We start from the raw sequence: 17423 nt of genomic DNA on the forward strand, positions 1-17423 counted from the left end.
TGTCTCACTGTGCCTCAGAATGGCCCAAAATATACAAAATATCCATCTGTGCTGACCCTAACTCACAGCAAATCTTGTCTCTGCCTCCCAAGTACTAATTACAGGTGTTATGCAACCCACACCCAACATAACTTCCTATTGCCTGGACATATTTCCTTCAACATGGCGAAGGCTCAGGTTAACATGCTCAGTTGCAAAACTAAATATTTAGTGTTTGAACCAAAGTTCAAATGTGAACCCAGAAAAAGCGATTTTCAAGTCTGATTCTCATCCCCCGTTTACTTTCTTGAAACTCAAAGCAACACAAAAGCTAAGACCCAACCCTCTCCAAATTCACACTGAAGTCTTCTGCTTCCTTAGTCTTCTGACAGGTTACTGATTTTAATCTCCCAAGTCTCCACTTTTGCTCATCACCTTTGGAATTTTCGTTGTTTTTTTTTTTTTTTTTTTTTTTGTTTCTTTGTTTTTTGAGACAGGGTTTCTCTGTGGCTTTGGAGCCTGTCCTGGAACTAGCTCTGTAGACCAGGCTGGTCTCAAACTTACAGAGATCCGCCTGCCTCTGCCTCCCGAGTGCTGGGATTAAAGGCGTGCGCCACCATCGCCCGGCCCGGTTTTTGTTTTTCAAGGCAGGGTTTCTCTGTGTTCCAGAACTTGCTTAGTAGACCAGGCTGGCCTTGAACTCACTTCTTGTCTCTGCCTCCTGAGTGCTCAGTTGAAATATTTTTCAGTTTTTTACTGGCCCTCAATTATGTGGAGTAAGATTTGCTTCCCAAAAGCCAGGAGATGGTGGTGCACACCTTTGATCCCCGCAGAGGCAGGTGTTCTGGCTACAGAGTTCCAGCATACCCAGAACTACACAGAGAAACCTTGTCTCAAGAAAACAACAACAACAACCAAAAAAAAAAAAAAAGCCACACACACACACACACACACGTACAAAAAAACACAATCAGAGCTGGGCGGTGTTGGCGCAGGCCTTTAGTCCCAGCACTTGGAAGGCAGAGGCAGAGGCAGGCAGATCAAGGTCTACAAGTAGGACAGGCTCCAAAGCTACGAAGAAACCATCTTGGAAGACAAAAGACTGTCCTAGAGTTATATGTGGTGTGCAAAGTGAAATGAAATTTCAGAACACTAGAGATTTTTTCTTTGAAGTTCTGGTGATGGAACCAGGGCTTATGAATGCCAGACAAGTGCTCACCCACTGAGCTGTATCCCCAGCCTGGGCTTGGCTTTGGCTACAGAAAATACATAGAAAGATGAGGACAGCAGAGACTGTTTTGATACCCCTACTAAACTGTCCTACGCAGATCATAACTTAAAACAGAAAAAGTGCAAAAAACTTTCTTGAAGGGAAATCAACATAGAAAGGATCCAGAGCAGGAAGGCTGGAGACTACAGGACACAAAATGGTTCAGACTAAACAAGTCCCTATTAATACCTAGAATCATCAGCCACATCACATTATTAGAGCTATGATGGGGCTGCACTTCAGAACTTATTGCTCTTGCAAGACCCAGATTCAATTCCCAGCACCAACATACTAGCTCACAACCATGAATAACTCCACGTTCAATGGATCTGAAACCCTCTTCTGGCCAAGGGCATCAGGCACTAATTGTACACACACACACATTCAGACAGACACTTTAAAAAAAAAATCCTATACCTAACACTGGATGGCAAGGATCCAAAGACTGGCCTGTGGTTTGGTGTGGGACTCTTGTTCTAGCCATCAAGGAACACCAGCAGCTCAAGAAGCTCCATTCTCAACCCGGAACCTGAGTTCTGCAGGTGTGGACCTATGAATTGTGTATCCATGTCTGTCTGTGTGGGAGAAGATTAGATTCTTCAAAAAGGTCCATGTCCTCAAAAACCTAAAAAGCTGTTGGTAGGGCTGGAGAGATGGCTCAGAGGTTAAGAGCACTGCCTGCTCTTCCAAAGGTCCTGAGTTCAATTCCCAGCTACCACATGGTGGCTCACAAACATCTGTAATGAGATCTCCACAGACAGAATATTGTATACATAATAAATAAATATTTAAAAAAAAAAGCTGTTGGTAATTCCATTTCATGTTATACGCAATTGGGAAACAGCTTCTTTATCCCACCAATTAACTTTTATCTTGGGCAAGATAACAAAGCCTAAGTTAGGAATGAGAGGGCTGGGGATACAGCGCAGTGGCCAAGTCCTTGCCTAGTATTGAAGCCCTGGATTGGGTCCCAGTATGGCTTAAACTGGGCGGGCTCTGTGCCCTATGCTTATAAACCCAGCACTCGGAAGGAGAGCAAATCAGTTACCTTCAATTAGAAGGGGTTACCACACTTCACAGTAGTCTTTCTCAAAACCCTCACCCAAACATACACAGACCAAAAAAGCCCTACTCCATCCTTTTAATGGCACAGGAAGAACCCAAAATAAGGCTCTCTCCTAACTTTGCTACCTCCCTAGTTCCCCCTATACCCTACAAGACATGGACAACAGACTCGCCCTTAAATAGTTGTTTATTGGCAGTGGGCTGGAAGGGATGGCAGAATTAGCATTCGCAGACAACACCACACCAGTCACAAGGGCAACAAGAGTGATGGATGGGAAAGCCTGAAGGCCCCCTCTTCAAAAGCAAGTGGGTAGGCGGGGGCCTGGAGTGTTGATGGGGCAGCCTTGGATCACCTCTGCTTAGTAGGCATGGTTAGAGATGAAGAGAGATTCGCTGGCTGCGGCTCCAGCCTGACCACTTGGGGTGTACTTTCCTTGACAAGCAAGGCTGTTGGCCTAAAAGGGAAGAGAAACCAGGTGAGAGTTCTTCTGGGTGCCCCCGTCCCCCTGAACACCCAGGCACGCGTTCCCATCTTCATGCTGCCTTACCAGGGCTCGCTTGATGTATTCCTCCTGGGCAGCCTTCAGGTTCTCCTTCTTCCCGCCCCAGGCCTTCAGAGCAGAGGCCTGCAGGGCCCGGCCGTAAGAGAAAGTCAAGGCCCATGGCTTCAGCAGTGGGCACTTGTTGATGGCATTGAGGTTGATGGACGCCTCTTCCTCGCTCTGCCCTCCAGACAGGAAAGTGACTCCTGGAGATCAAGGACAGAAGGGGGGGGCTTTCACTAGAGGTGCAGGGCAGGGAGGAGCTGCCAGAAGCTACCCTGGAAAGGGGTCAAATGTGATGGCGTAGCCATCCACTTCACCAACCAAGATGAGGGAGTGGGCCTCACCAGTGACAGCAGGGGGCACTGTGCGACGCAGGGCTGTGACAGTTGCCATGGCAATCTCCTCATTGGAATATTTCTGGGTACAAGCATGGCCTGGGGTGACCATGTTGGGCTTCAGCAGTGTGCCTTCCAGATAGACGTGGTGGTCACTCAGAGCCTTGTACACAGCAGCCAGGACCTGGAACCGGGCAGGGTGTGAAGTGAAAGGGCAAGGATCACCTGTGAGTGGACCCAGCCCACATTACCCTGGCCAGACAGGCAACCTAACCTACCTTCTCGGTTACATACTGGCAGCGCTTTAGGTCATGGTCTCCATCAGGAAGGATTTCAGGCTCCACAATGGGTACAATGCCATTCTGTGGGGGAGGGACAAGGTAGTGAGGTCTCTTGAATGGGAACCCCACCTACTAATCTCCACCTTAGCCAAGATGTTATCTTGATGATGATAGTGAATTAAGGCTTCAAAGGCCTCAGCCTCAGATTTTCCCACACTCCCCCCCCCCCGCCCCGTTCCCTCCCACCACTGCTTTGCAGAGTGGCCTCCACTTGTTTGGCACTGAGAACAGTTGCTCTGGGGGAGGGAGATGTCCTGGCAGATGGATAGAAAGAAAGCTAGCCCACACTGGAACCGAATGGCGTAGGACGTGGTCTACTGTGGCCCAGTCCTTCAGTCCCACCTGCTGGCAGATGCTGGCATAACGGGCCAGAACATTGGCATTTTCCATGATGGCAAGGGCTGAAGGAGTATGCTCCCCAATCTTGAGCACACAGCGCCATTTGGCAAAGTCAGCTCCATCCTTCTTATACTGGGCACAGCGTTCTGACAGCCCATCCAGCCCTGAAGAGGAGGAACAAAATGAAGAGAGGCAGAGTCATGATTCCACTCCGGGCCCCTGGTGAGCTGGTGAGGAAGGGAAGGAGGCACATCACACTCACCTTGGGTGGTGGTCTCACCATTGGTTCCTGCCAGGGGTACCACGCCTTTATCTACCTGCCAGGATACAGGGCAGCAATTCAGCTCTACCATCCTTCCCTCTACCCAACCAGCTCCATCCCTCACTGCAGCCTCTCAGGGCCTACAAATATTTTTTATGAGTCCCACAAGGAAAGATACACGCATTATCTGAGAGAACATTAATTGGAGGAGCCTCTCACTAAGCAAACCGCTTCACTGCTTTACACTTTGACTTTTTCAGCTGTAAATAAGGAAAATCTTATTTAAACAAGCTGTAAAATAAGGAAACACCTTAGAACCATAGGGGGCTGTAGAGTTCAGAGATAGAGCACTTGCCTAGCATGCAAAAGGAGCTGGGTTCCACCCTAAGTCTGGAGCAGACCATACCTAAATCCCTAGGACCTGCTAACTCAGCACCCAATCCCTGCCCTATTAATCCGCTTCCCCAGATCCATCTCTAATCTTACACCTCCAGGGCCCTTACCTTAATGCCCACAACACCGCCCTTGGACTTGATAACTTGGGGGAAGGGACGTCCATCATCCGCCTTCTGGTAGAGTGTTTCGTGGAAGAGGATCACCCCCCCAATGCAGGGGTTCACACGGTCATCAGCAGTTAACAGCAGCTGGCGGTAGAAGCGCCTGTTCTCTTCGGTGTTCTCAGTGCCAATGGACTGCAGCCGCTTAGCAATGCTTCCTGGAGGAAGGATCGTTCGGAAGGACTAGAGGATCAGTCTGGCACCTCCAACCCCGGGTCCCCCGCCCCTTCCCCCGTTTCCCCTGCCTCTACCGCACCAGTGGATTCATCTGCAGCCAGGATGCCCTTGCCCGGAGCCACAATTCGGTGAGCGATGTCAGACAGCTCCTTCTTCTGCTCCGGGGTTAGTGCTGGGTATGGGTAGGGCATGGCGCCAGTGACAGCACGTTCCTGAGGGAAGGAGACAGACAGGGACAAGTGGTTAGTTGGGCCATCCTATAGTCTCCCCGGATAAATGAGGACTCCTTCCCTGGAGGGCAGGGAAGCAGCCCCACCTCCCCTGCCCCACTCCCTGAGGGTCCTGGGCTACTTCCTGTCCCAGAGCTCTCCCGTACACCCAACTTCCCTATACTAGACCTGCCTCTTCCTGTACCTTTCCTAACTCTGTCTGTTGCTGGGTGTTGCCCAGCTCAGAGTGGGGTTGCTCACTGGCAACTGGGGGAAAGGAAAAAGCCAGAGCCAGGGACAGGCGGGTCATGTTGAAGCTGGACCCATCTGGCTTGCGCGTTGCCATGGGTCACCTTGCCTAGAAACAAAATTGAACCGGGAGTATTTTAGAATATAAGGATCATATGGGGCAGAGAGCCCAATTCCATCATCTGAAAGAGCCCAAGAAAGAAATCATCTGTGTTTGAAGTCACACAGCAAAGAGAGGAGATAGAACCCAGATTTTCTGACTGAGGTGGGGCGTCCCTTGTAATCTACCCAGGTCTGGCCCAGGCTTCAAGGACACCCCAAGGTCAGGCCTCTCCCTCCTGGTGTGGGGGGGTGTTAGGAAAAGGATATTAGGAAAAATACAGGGTAATCAAAAACAGAAAGGGCTATGGAGCTCAGGAGGAAAGGAAGCTTTATCTCCACACTGCCCAAGGGAAAAGGGTAGAAGTGAGACACGTGCCCCACCCCTTCCCTGAAAAGTGCTCCCTGCGTGCTGCGTGTGGCTGTCGCAGTCCCAGGCTCAGAATCAAGGTCACAAGATAAGAAAAGATAGCGAGGTGTTAATGGGCCACGGAGCAAGACAGAGAGGAGTTTCCCCTCCTCCACAGGGGCTCCCCCAAAACGAAGCAAACTCCCCCACCCCATCGAGGAACCCTGACGCGGTATACAAGCTGACCTTCCCACACCCATCGCTTCTTGGGATCCTCGAACTGGCAATGAGACCCTAATGTTTGCATAGGTGGGGGGAGTCCTTGCAAAAATAAAAAAAGGGGGTCTAATTTTCCATATCATCTTGCTTCCTCCCCCGCCATGACTCAGCGCACGGAGCTGCTCGTGGCGCAGCGCGCTCCCAGGGCGCAGGCTGAAGGGCAGAAGCTGGGCTGGGGGCGAGCGTGGGGGTAGAGAAGGGAGAAGCAAGGGGCCGTGGGGATGGAGGCTCCGCGCTGCTGCTTTGCCCCCGCCACCGGCCCGGGATCCTACCCCAAGGTCCCTTCCCCGCGCACGTGTCAAATGGCGCTCACCTGGCACAGGAGGGGGTGGGTCTGCCGGCTACGGCGGTGGGTGAGAGAAAGGACGGAGGACCGAACGCGGATAGAGTCACCAGAACCCCAATCTGCCTGCGTTCCAAAAGAACGCAGCCTATTGAGCTGAGGGGGAAGGGGGTGACGACGGGAGGCGGGGCCTCGGACATTTAAAGGCGCCGCTCCGCCCTCTGCGGGTATTTTTCCTTGCTGGGACACTAAGTGTCCAATTGCAGGCAGGCACTGTGCACGGCACCGCCTCAAGATGCAACGATAGGAGGCGGCGCTGGGGAGGAGACGAGCGGTCAGAACCCGATCCCTCCTCCGCTCCGCTAGGACGTGACTCGAGCCACATCCCTCGGGTCACCAGGGCCCTCCCTCCCCCAGCTTCTGCCCGGCGCGCGCGCGAGCGTCGTGACTCAGCCGGAATGTGGGCTGGCGAGGGGGTGGGAGTGTCAGAGGGAGATGGTGGCTGGCCCCCCTTCTAGACCCCTGGCTTCCGGCCTGCGCAGCGGCAGCCTGACGTTACTGCAAAGAACCCAGAGGTTCCGCGCCTGCCCGCTTCGTACGGCTACGGGGCGCAACCGGTCCCTGCCCGGCCGGAGCACCCACAAGGAGTGGGAGAGGGCCACTTAGCTAGCGGGGTACGCAGGCAAAGCCTCCTCGGACCGACGCGCCAACCTCATCGCGAAAGAGTGGCCTAACCTGGTCCGGACTAAGCTTGCAGATTGGCGGGAGTCACCTCCCGCTACAGCTAAACACCATCTTTGAGGAAATGATCGACAAGGGCTGGCTCAAGCCAGACTCGTCTTCCCCGAACCTGATTTTCTTCTCCAAAATAAAAATCCGTCTCCGAGCTCTCTGCCACCCACTTACTCTCAGAGCATCCAGTTCCCTCAGACTCCAATCTGCAGCCCCCATCCCTACCCTGGGATCTGGCGAGCGGCCCACCTGTGGCGCTGTGAAAGAAGCCGGCAGAGCCTGGTCAGCAGCGAGTGAGCCCGGAGGCCCTGGGCTGGGTTATAAGACAGCTCCTCTCCTCCACCCCTCCCCAGCAGACACCCGCACCAGTGTCCCTGCCCGGTAACCCCTGCCCTTTCCCCACCACGAATCCCGCGGCAGGGACCTATATTTAGGGAAACCTGAGGCTCCTGACATTCATGCCAGCGTGGGGCCCCTGAGTCGGGGAAGAAAAAGGAAGCTTTGGTCTGCCTGGAGGGGAGGAGGTGCCCCTGCCCACTTACCGGTCTTTAGAAGAACCTCTTCCTTGAAAACAGAGCGGTGAAGAGAAATCAGTCTCCGGCCTAGGATCTATAAGGCAGAGCAAGTCGGAAGGTTGCTGGGGTGTCTGATTGTTGCCTCCCACTGACTCCTTTGGTCCCCTCCTATTTCTCTGGGCCTGCTGGTGGCTGTATCTTTTTTTTTTTTCTTTTTTAAAGAAGAGCAAATACAGGCAGGATACTCACCTCTTAAAATAACTGGGAGTCTATAGGCAGGCTGCAATTGGCTGTCCCTATATCTTGATATTCCAGGTTGGCAGAGCCCTCTCATACGGTTGCCTGGGTGAGCGATGTCTGGCATCCTCACCTTCACTTATATAGTTTACCAGGGAGGGAGGGGGCGAGGGGTAGGGGCACTGGGCCGAACACCAGCCCCTTTTCCTTCCAGCTTTCCGAAGGAACTGAATTCAGCTGTCCAAGGGCTCTCAGAATCCTGTCCTGCAGGGAACCAGGCCCTCCACTCAAGGCTCCCAGGTTAGGCTGGACCTGCCAGCTGTGATTCCAGTGGCCTAGCAGTGGTGTCCTGAGGGCCATTTTAGAGGGGGCCCTAGGGGCTGGCCACTCCCCAAAGAACAAGCCCCCCACTCCCATCCTTCATCTGAGCTTGATCTCGAAACAGAGGCAGTTGAGGCTCTGGCAGTCCGGAAGCTGGCAGGCGCAGGCACAGTCACACAAGGGGCAGCATTGAGGACATCTAGGAGCCCAACCCTGAGGGAGAAGAGAAGGATGGATGAAGCAGCACCAGGACTTGGGTGTGCTTTCCTCCAACTGGAGAAGGGAGGTCCCCCTGCCCAGTTCCATCCACCTTCTCTGGAAACAAAGCAATTCTCCATGCTGAGAATTCAGCAGTGACACACGGTAGTACACTAGCCTACTCCAGCAGTGACACACACAGTAGTACACTAGCCTACTCCAGCAGTGACACACGGTAGCACACTGGCCTACTCCAGCAGTGACACACGGTAGCACACTAGCCTACTCCAGTAGCCTCCAAGCTCCAGTGCGCAGGGGCTCCGTGGGTGAGGAGAGCAGACCAGTGAAGAACTGGCTTTAAGTCTGACTAGAATTTGGGGGGTCAGCTCTGCTCTGCTCTGAGCCCTGTGCAAACCAGAGGAAGCCAGGACCTGGAGAGCACATTTCTATCCTCATGAAGGTAACTTCTGGGTGTTGGACTTCTTTGCTGGCATCAAACCAAACTGCAAGATGTCTTCCCTCCTTCCTTTGTGAGACAGGTTCTCACTGTATAGCTCATGCTAATCTGGAACTATGACTAGGTTGGCCTCAAAATCCTGACAATCTGGGGCTGGAGAGATGGCTCCGCGGTTAAGAGCACTGACTGCTCTTCCAGAGGACCCGGGTTCAATTCCCAGCACCCACATGGCAGCTCACAACTGTCTGAAAATGCAGTTCCATGAGATCTGACACCTTCACACCAATGCACATAAAATAAAGTTAAATAAATCATTTTAAAAAAAATCCTGACAATCCTCCTGCTTCCACCTATCAAGTACTTGGGGCTTCTGTTGGCCTTCGTTTTGAGGCAGAATTTCACTGTGTGGCCTGCCATAATAGAACTCACTTACTTCCTAGTGCTAAAGCAGGTGGGTTTCTGTGAGTTTGAGGCCAGCCTGATCTACATCTTGAGTTCCAGGGCAGCCAGGGCTACATAACAGCAGTGGCTCTCAACCTGCCCAACGCTGCGATCCTTTAATACACCTCACGTTGTGGTGACCCTCAGCCATACAGTTATTTTTTTGTTTTGTTTTGTTTTTTGTTTTTCGAGACAGGGTTTCTCCGTGGTTTTGGAGCCTGTCCTGGAACTAGCTCTTGTAGACCAGGCTGGTCTCGAACTCACAGAGATCCGCCTGCCTCTGCCTCCCGAGTGCTGGGATTAAAGGCGTGTGCCACCACCGCCCGGCCATACAGTTATTTTTGTTGCTACTTCATAACTAATTTTGCGCCGGGCGGTGGTGGCGCATGCCTTTAATCCCAGCACTCGGGAAGCAGAGGCAGGCGGATCTTTGTGAGTTCGAGGCCAGCTGGAAACGTTCGTGTTTTCCGGTGGTCTTAGGCAACCTCTGGGAAAGGACTGTGTGATCATGAAGGGGTTGTGACCCACAGACTGAGAACCAGAGACACAGAGAGCTCCTGTCTCAAAAAACAAATAAATAAATAAACCTGACTTTTTAAGCCAGGTATCATGACTTGAGCCTGTAATCCCAGCACTTGGAGGAGAAGGCAGGAGAAGTTCAAGTCAGCCTGAGCTACATGAATTGTCTCTAAACGACAAACAAACAAAAATAAAACGAGGGGCTGAAGCAGTTAAGAGCAATCTTAGCTCTTCCAGAGGACCTGAGTTCAGTTCCCAACACCTACATATTGGCTCGGAGTCATTGAAACTCCAGATCCCAAATTCCAGGGGCTGTGACACCTTTTGATGTCCTTAGGCACACATGGTGTAGGGTTTTCCTCAGGCAAGCCACTCATAGATAAAATAAATCTAAAGAAAAAAGGCTTTTTTCCCTCAGTGCGTAGAATCTAGGACCTATGAACATTAGGCAAAGGCTCTACTTTTGAACCACTCTGAGTGGGGAAGGGAGCTTTTTACAAAACAAAATGGAAATGCATAGTGATTTGCCCAAAAGAACACAACCAGAGAGAAACTGGCTTGAACTGGAGTTGGTTTCCCTGGGCCTGGGATTCCCTGTGCCTATTTTCCCAAGGCCAGGAATGTTGGCTTCATTCTAAGGCTTCAAAGGCACAGTTGGTCTCATGTTCTCTACTTAGGGTGAAGACACGCTCAACAGGTGTTTGAGCCACAGATAGATGCTGAATGTATAAACTAAGCTAAGCATATCACTTTGCCTTCTTTAGGGAAAGGCAGAAGAGGGCCTCTCAACTCCAGGAGAGATGACTGTCTCGTGGACATAATGTCCTGAGAGATAGAAAGGGACATTCAACACGCCAACCCTCGCTCCTCTGGCCTCGGACTGGGATGATCTGCAACTGCCCCAGGCATGGATGGGAGGCAGGCCAAGGTACTGGCGTGGACACACCCCGGTGGCTGTGTGACAGAAGACTGGCTCCTTGAGGCCACGAGCAAAGCTAGTGACAGCCACAGTTGCATCAGAAACCGGGCCAAGCCAGGAATAGGGAAATGACCTTTCCAACAGCTGAGATTTCGGGGTACTGTGTCAGATGACCAGAGAGATCGGCTGTCAGGAGAGGCTCCAGCAAGGGGGGGAGCCCAGCCAGCCCAGGGGAAGGGGTCTAAACTGGCCTGTTACTGTCAACAGGGGCGAAGGCTGTCGGTGGAGGGAAAGAGAAGTGGCTTCTTTGTGTAGAGCATGGTTTGGGCATCTCTGGGGATGAAGTGGGGTCTGTGGGTTTCTAGAGGACCGCACCACCACTCTGTACAGAGCCACTGGCCAGAACACTTCACTGCCCTTACCTCAGGAAAGAGGGTATTAAAAGCGTCTTCTGGCTCTGTTCACAGAAGGGTTTAGTCCAGCCATTAATAACTGGCTAATGGATTTCTTGACTCTCACGAGCAATGGGCCCTGGAAGACCTCTGCTGTTTTAAGTACATTAATGACTCTGCAGCCTGTTAACCCCTGTGTTCTTGGGTGGGGTTTACATTTTGGACTTCGGGAGGGCTGGACATTTTACTGGCTAGTTGGTGCTCACGCACTAGAATAGTAAGACCTAGGTGTGAATTCTGCCTGGCTAAATTATGTTCTGAGCCTCAGTTTCCTCGTCTCTGAGACAGATATCGCATTGATTTTTTACAGTGCCAGTGGACCGAAATGAGATCCTTAGTGAGCACTCGGTGAAGGGAGCCACACCTGTCGTCTGGTTTCCCCACTTGCTATGTAGCCCAGGCTGTCCTCGAACTCACAGAGATCCATCTGCTTCTCCCTCCCGAGTGCTGGAATCAAAGGCGTGTGCTACTATGCCCCACTTTAGTGGTAGTTCTTAATTCTAACATACATCTGAATTACAGGAGCTTGTTAAAAAGTACAGACTAGAATCCTGCCCCAGACCTACCTACAAGTGAGCGAGAGGCCTGGAGGCCTGACGTGCGAGGTCCCGCTTGTTTTTGGTCACCCCCTTCTGTGCCTAGAACTGTCTGCTCATTTATCTCTGCCCTTCACCACATTGTAAGCCCTGGGAGCACAGGGAGATGGTCTGGCTTATTTTTGCTGAGCCCCCAGGGCCAGCACAAAGCCTCACACGGTGGCTCCGTGTTCCGTGTGTACTGTACACATGAGGGAGGGAAGAAACCAAGGCTCCATCATTCAGAGAGCAGGGCTCTTCTACAGAGAGGAAGAAAACCTCGGGTTTGTGGTCTGGCTGGCGCATCTGACCCCAGGCGAGGGAGTCACCCAATCTCCTGTGAGCCTCAGTGTCTACACTGGCCAAACAGACAGGCTCTGTAACCTTTTTGGCTGGCATTGTTACCATAAGGAACCTGGAGAACAGAGGCACTTTAATATCCTTGGAGGAAAGACAGATCAAGGACAGGGTGAGCTTGGCCTCCCCTTGATCACTCTACATCTCTTTCTGGATCCAGAAGGAACTGGACAGGACCAGTTTCTCATGTGCACAAGGTTCTGAAGCCCATGCACCAACAGCTGGGAGACCCTGTCTTCTCACAGGTCCACGAGATTCTGAAGCTCTGCACCAACAGGTGGGAGACCCTGTCTTCTCACAGTCAACCTCAGCACCTCAGCTCATCGCTTTTCCTGAGAAGCTGAATCCCTGACTTGTCACCCCATGTGGACAGATAGGGAAGGAGATGGTAACTCCTTGAGATAGGTGTTCTGGATCCCTTGTGCCTCTGCACAGCAAGTCCCAGCAGTGCCTTCATAGTGAGAGTGAACAGCTATCTTTTTTTTTTTTTTTTAAGTTTTTCAAGACAGGGTTTCTCTGTAGCTTTGGAGCCTGTCCTGGAACTAGCTCTTGTAGACCAGGCTGGCCTTGAACTCCCAGAGACCTGCCTGCCTCTGCCTCCCAAGTGCTGGGATTAAAGGCGTGCGCCACCACCGCCCAGCCAGTGGCTATCTTCTTTCAAATAGACTCAGAAAGAGTTCTGAGTCTGATGTGGTTGCTGGGAATCAAACCCAGGTCCTTTGGAAGAGCAGCCAGTGCTCTTATCTGCTGGGCCATCTCTCTAGCCCTCAAATTTATTTTTGAGACAGGGTAGCTTGCCCATACTGGCCTTGAACTTCCTACGTAGCTTTACCTTGAACTTCTGATTGTTATTACGAGCACCTGAGTATTCTGACCTTGTGTGTGTTTGTGCACCGTGCCTGCCCGTTGCCTGTGAACCGGAAGGCATCCACACCTAGTTTATGTGGTGCTGGGAATCAACCCAGTGCCTCCAGCACACTAGGCAAACACCCTCCCAGCTCAGTTGTATTGCCAGCCCTCATCATTTATTTTGAAAGTCAAAACATCTGCCAGGGATTTGCACCAAGCACAGTCAATCCAAGCTAAGAATTTGCTGTGGCTCAGTCTGTTACCCCCTGCTAAGGAAGGTCATCACTCCAAGGACAGGAACTCTGTTGTCTTAATCTTTGAGCCCAAAATAGTCCCTGTCCAAGAAGGTGGTTGATCACACTGAACATTTTTAAACCCACAAACGTAAAAATTGTTGTCTTCTGTAGGTCAGCTTCTCCCTCGAGGATTCTATTGCAGCTTAAACTGTGGAGCCATTTGCGAGCCAAGGCTTTTCTGTGTAACACTGGGAAAGCCACAAGCATCCCCAAGCCCTCTTATTCCTCCGCAAGGAGAGCAGGAGAGCAGAATAATACATCTATACCTCCAGGTTCAGGCACGGACACATGGCCAAGTGCGATGTGCAGTTGAAATGGTCATAAGGAAGCAGACTGTATGGCGGGGCTCCATCTTTGGAGGGAGGGAGGAATGCGCGGTAGTCATGGTGAGGCATGAGGGTAGCGCACACACACAAAGAAGGCAACTTCACAGAGCACCTGGAAGATGACCACTCCTCCTATCTCTGCACACGCCCTTGTTTCCTGTGACGCTAGCCGAGTGCTCCACCACTTTGCCTTTCTACCTGAGTATTTCATAGACAATACCTTTAGTAATAAAAATAGATTTTTTTTTCTTTTTTTGGTTTTTCGAGACAGGGTTTCTCTGTAGCTTTTGGCGCCAGTCCTGGAATTAGCTCTTGTAGACCAGGCTGGCCTCGAACTCACAGAGATCCACCTGCCTCTGCCTCCCGAGTGCTGGGATTAAAGGCGTGCGCCACCATCGCCCGGCCTAAAAATAGATTTTTATTATAAAACCCACCTGTAATCCCAGCACTGTGGAGGCAGAGGCAGGAGGATCTCTGTGAGCTTGAGGCCAGCCTGGGTTACATAGTGAGACCCTGTCTCAAAAAAGCAAAGCCAAACAAAACAACTAAACCAGCAAAAACCCAGCCTGCTTGATAATTAATATAATTTAATTTTAGAAATAAAATTAAGCTTTCCACCGTCTTGGCACCTATGAAGTCCTGCTGGGAACAAAACCTCTAAAAGACAAATATGTCTGGAAGGCTGTGGTTCCGTGCCATTTCAGCTGGCTAGAAGTGAGGTCTCCGGAACCAAAGGGGGCCCCTGGCTCTGAAGTCTAGAGCTGGTTACGGCTGAGATGAAATTTAATTTTACTTGGGAAGAGAAGCGCTAATGTGCATAAAGCAAGAACAGCACTGCCTCCTAGAAGCTGTGGCTCACACCTGTAGGCTCGGCACTCAGGTGACTGAAGCAAGAGGACCAGGAGTTTAAGGCTAGCCTCATCTGCAAGACCCTGCTGCAAGCGAAATTTTACAATTTTAAATAATGTTAAATTTAAATAAATCCTCATCTCTCAGAGTTGCTGGTGGAAACAGCACAGAGCCTCCAGCAGTGAGCTCTCTGGAATATATCTCCCAACGAACAGAAGGCGTCTTGTTGAGGTCGGTGCTACGTCCCGGTCCACAGCAGACAAGCGCTTCACTTACAACCCTGTTTTCTTTTAACTACTTTGTTCAGAAGTCCTGATTACGAGGTTCAGTATGATGGTTCTCACCTTTATTCCCAGAACTTGGGAAGCAGAGGCAAGTGAGCTCTGTGAGTTCAAGGCCAGCCTGGTCTACACAGTGAGCTCCAGGACAGCCAGCACTATATAACAGAGAAAGCTTATCTCAAAAAAAAAAAAAAAAAAAAAAGTCCTGATTATGCACTGGGCGCGTCACACAAATCATCTTTCTCCAGCTGTCATCCTATGTTCTTTTCTTTCAAGTACCATTCATCTCCAGACACAATCTGATATGCGGCCATGTTGCCTTTAGCTGTCTGCCTATGACTCAGTACCTGGCCTAGGGTTGGGGCTCAGTAATAAATGTGCTGGACAAAGAAATGAAGGCCCGGACCATGCCCAGACCAGAGGGTTAAGAACGCGTTAAGAACGGAACTCACAGCTTCGCTGGGATGAGGGCAGCAGGCATCCAGGTAGTGGGCTGGACTGGGCAGAGGGAAGTCGCAGGCTTCTGCGCAGCTCCAGCAACAGTCCTGGGTCTCTGAGGCAGTCTGCTTCCTGCATGGAGAGCTGCAGTCTGTGCAGCAGCCCTGAGCCTGGGAGATGACAAGACTCAGTATCTGGACCAGACAGCAGGGACAGGCAGCCCTCCTCTCTACAAGGGAAGGACTAACTGGAGATAAGAAGGCTCTCCTGGTCCCACGGAAAGGACAGATGCGCTGACTAAATGGCAGGTGAGGGGACACACTAATCACCAGGTTCCTGGTCCCTTCCTGCCCCTCCAGGCTCCTCACCAGCAGGCAGTGCCTGGTCAGCAGCACCAAGCCCAGCAGCAGCAAATACACGCCCACAGCGATGAAGACGATAGCCGGGATGGGGAGCAGCAAGGGAGGGCTGCTGATGGACGCTGGGGCTGGATTCCATGGGCCAGAGGAGGTCTAGATAAGCACAGAGGAGGAGGGGCGTGAGGTGGGGCAAGAGCTGTACAGGATGCCAGGAGGGGCACAGAGCTAGGTGAGAGGTCCACAGGGCACTGACTCACCTCCGCCCTGTCCCTCGGCCATCTCAGCCATTCTCATCTTACTATCAAGTACCTGCTGTCAGTTTAGAGATATCTGTGAAACACTGCTCTCCTTTGTAGAACACTTCTCTGCACAGATTCTTGTATCTAGCTCTGATCTGACAGGTTTCCCATCTCTCTCTGCCCTCGCCCCTCTTCTAATTCATTTCTTTTATTTTATTTTATTTTATTTTTTCGAGACAGGGTTTCCTCTGTAGTTTTGGAGCCTGATCTGGAACTAGTTCTTGTAGACCAGGCTGGTCTCGAACTCACAGAGATCCGCCTGTCTCTGCCTCCCGAGTGCTGGGATTAAAGCCGTGCACCCCGCATCTTCTAACTCATTTCTTTCCACATCAGACTGCCCTGGCATCTCCACCAGCGACTCCCAACAACTGCTTATTTCAGGGACAAAGCTTCCCCACCCTAGTCCTAGCTACTCCGTACTCCACCCCATACCCTGCAATCAGGCTCCATCCTCTCTCTGGCCCCTAGGCCTCTGCTTGTATTGCTTACTGTCTCTTTGATTGCTAGCACACTATCTTGCTAGGGATCCCTAAAACGTGCCACCTCCCGGGAAGTGCACCCTGGGCACTGTCTCACAGCTCTGGTCCAGAGCTAAAAGGTATTGGATAGAAAGAAAGCCCCCTCCCCAGTCCAAGCTCAAAGGAGAGCACATAGCACTGGACTCACGTCCATGGGGCAGGTCAACACTAGTCCGTCCAGGAGCTGCTGCAGAAAAGAGAAGATTCTGGGCTCAAAGCCGAGTACCCTTAGGCCGGGGTGCCCAGTCTTCCCTCTCTTCCTGAGTGGAGAAACCTGAGGCCCACGGATGGCAGCTGGACAGGCGGGGGTCTCGGGATCCAGCACCTTCTCTTCGCCTGAGCCACGCCCTCAGCAGTCCCCAAGTCCCTCGGGCCGTTTACAGATAACACGCTGCCTTGGGTCCGAACCGCCAAGGCGCCAGCACCGCCCAGGAGCTTGGCGCTGCTTCTTGCCTCTTGCCGTTGCCAAGGGGACCACAGTGCTTCCACTACGGCGGCCGCAGAGACCCAAACTCTCTATTCCCGCCTCGTTGTACTCTCCTTGCCTTTTTCGACCACGTACCCTAGGTAATCGCCACCATCCCGGCTTTCCCTCCAGAATTGGAAGTAGCGAATTCTCGCCACCGCTGGCTCAGGAAGGATGCTCGTCAGATGCTGGATGGGTCCACTCCCTTTTCTGCAAAGGGGGAACTGCCTGCCTCAGACATACTGCGTTTTTAAACTTTATTTTCTGGAGAAGGGCAAGAGCAGGATCAATTGTAGACAAGGAGCAAGACTCCCCGCAAGTCCCACGAAAAAGCAGATGCTCTGACTAAATGGCAACGGTGTCTCACAATAAAAGCTTGCAAGTGAGGGGATCACCAGGTTCCTTGTCCCCAAGGCCTTTCCTTTCTTTTCTGCCAGGCCCCTCTCACTTCACCAGCGTCAGTCTAGCAGTCCAGTCCCGTGTGTATTGTCCCCATCCCCGTCGGCTGTCCGTCCCCTCCCCCCATTTCTCTCCTTCATTCACATTTTGTTTGCTAAGACGAGGTCTGTGACCCAAGCTGACCTGAAACTCACACCATGTAGTGTGGTTTGGTCTGGGCCTCACAGCAGCGACCTCAGCCCCCTGAGTGCGGTGCTCACACCTGGTCCTGTTCTATGCTGA

The 17423-nt window shown here is 51.8% G+C and overlaps 2 protein-coding genes across 4 annotated transcripts; both read right to left on the bottom strand.

The window, feature by feature from the left end:
* Positions 1-2483: 2483 nt before the first annotated feature.
* On the bottom strand, positions 2484-7630 carry Aldoa (aldolase, fructose-bisphosphate A). 2 transcript variants are annotated; one of them, XM_005351244.3, is made up of 9 exons: positions 7613-7630; positions 4950-5082; positions 4640-4851; positions 4137-4191; positions 3878-4038; positions 3473-3556; positions 3204-3378; positions 2863-3062; positions 2484-2769 (listed from the first exon to the last, which is right to left on the bottom strand). In XM_005351244.3, the coding sequence occupies exons 2-9, from the start codon at positions 5059-5061 to the stop codon at positions 2674-2676; spliced, it is 1095 nt and encodes a 364-aa protein (XP_005351301.1). In that variant the 5' UTR covers positions 5062-5082; positions 7613-7630; the 3' UTR covers positions 2484-2673. The 2 variants fall into 2 exon arrangements, with proteins under 2 accessions (XP_005351301.1, XP_005351300.1); XM_005351243.2 differs by lacking the exon at positions 7613-7630 and adding an exon at positions 6369-6497.
* Positions 7631-7849: 219 nt separating this feature from the next.
* LOC106143860 (keratin-associated protein 4-3-like) lies at positions 7850-16831 on the bottom strand. 2 transcript variants are annotated; one of them, XM_026781451.1, is made up of 5 exons: positions 16551-16831; positions 16425-16463; positions 15469-15612; positions 15115-15270; positions 7850-8356 (listed from the first exon to the last, which is right to left on the bottom strand). In XM_026781451.1, exons 2-5 carry the CDS (start codon positions 16428-16430, stop codon positions 8243-8245), a joined length of 420 nt encoding a protein of 139 aa, XP_026637252.1. In that variant the 5' UTR covers positions 16431-16463; positions 16551-16831; the 3' UTR covers positions 7850-8242. The 2 variants fall into 2 exon arrangements, with proteins under 2 accessions (XP_026637252.1, XP_013203206.1); XM_013347752.2 differs by having other exon boundaries at positions 16425-16831.
* Positions 16832-17423: the final 592 nt, after the last annotated feature.

This window comes from Microtus ochrogaster, chromosome 8 (assembly GCF_000317375.1).
Source record: "Microtus ochrogaster isolate Prairie Vole_2 chromosome 8, MicOch1.0, whole genome shotgun sequence".
NCBI lineage: Eukaryota > Metazoa > Chordata > Mammalia > Rodentia > Cricetidae > Microtus > Microtus ochrogaster.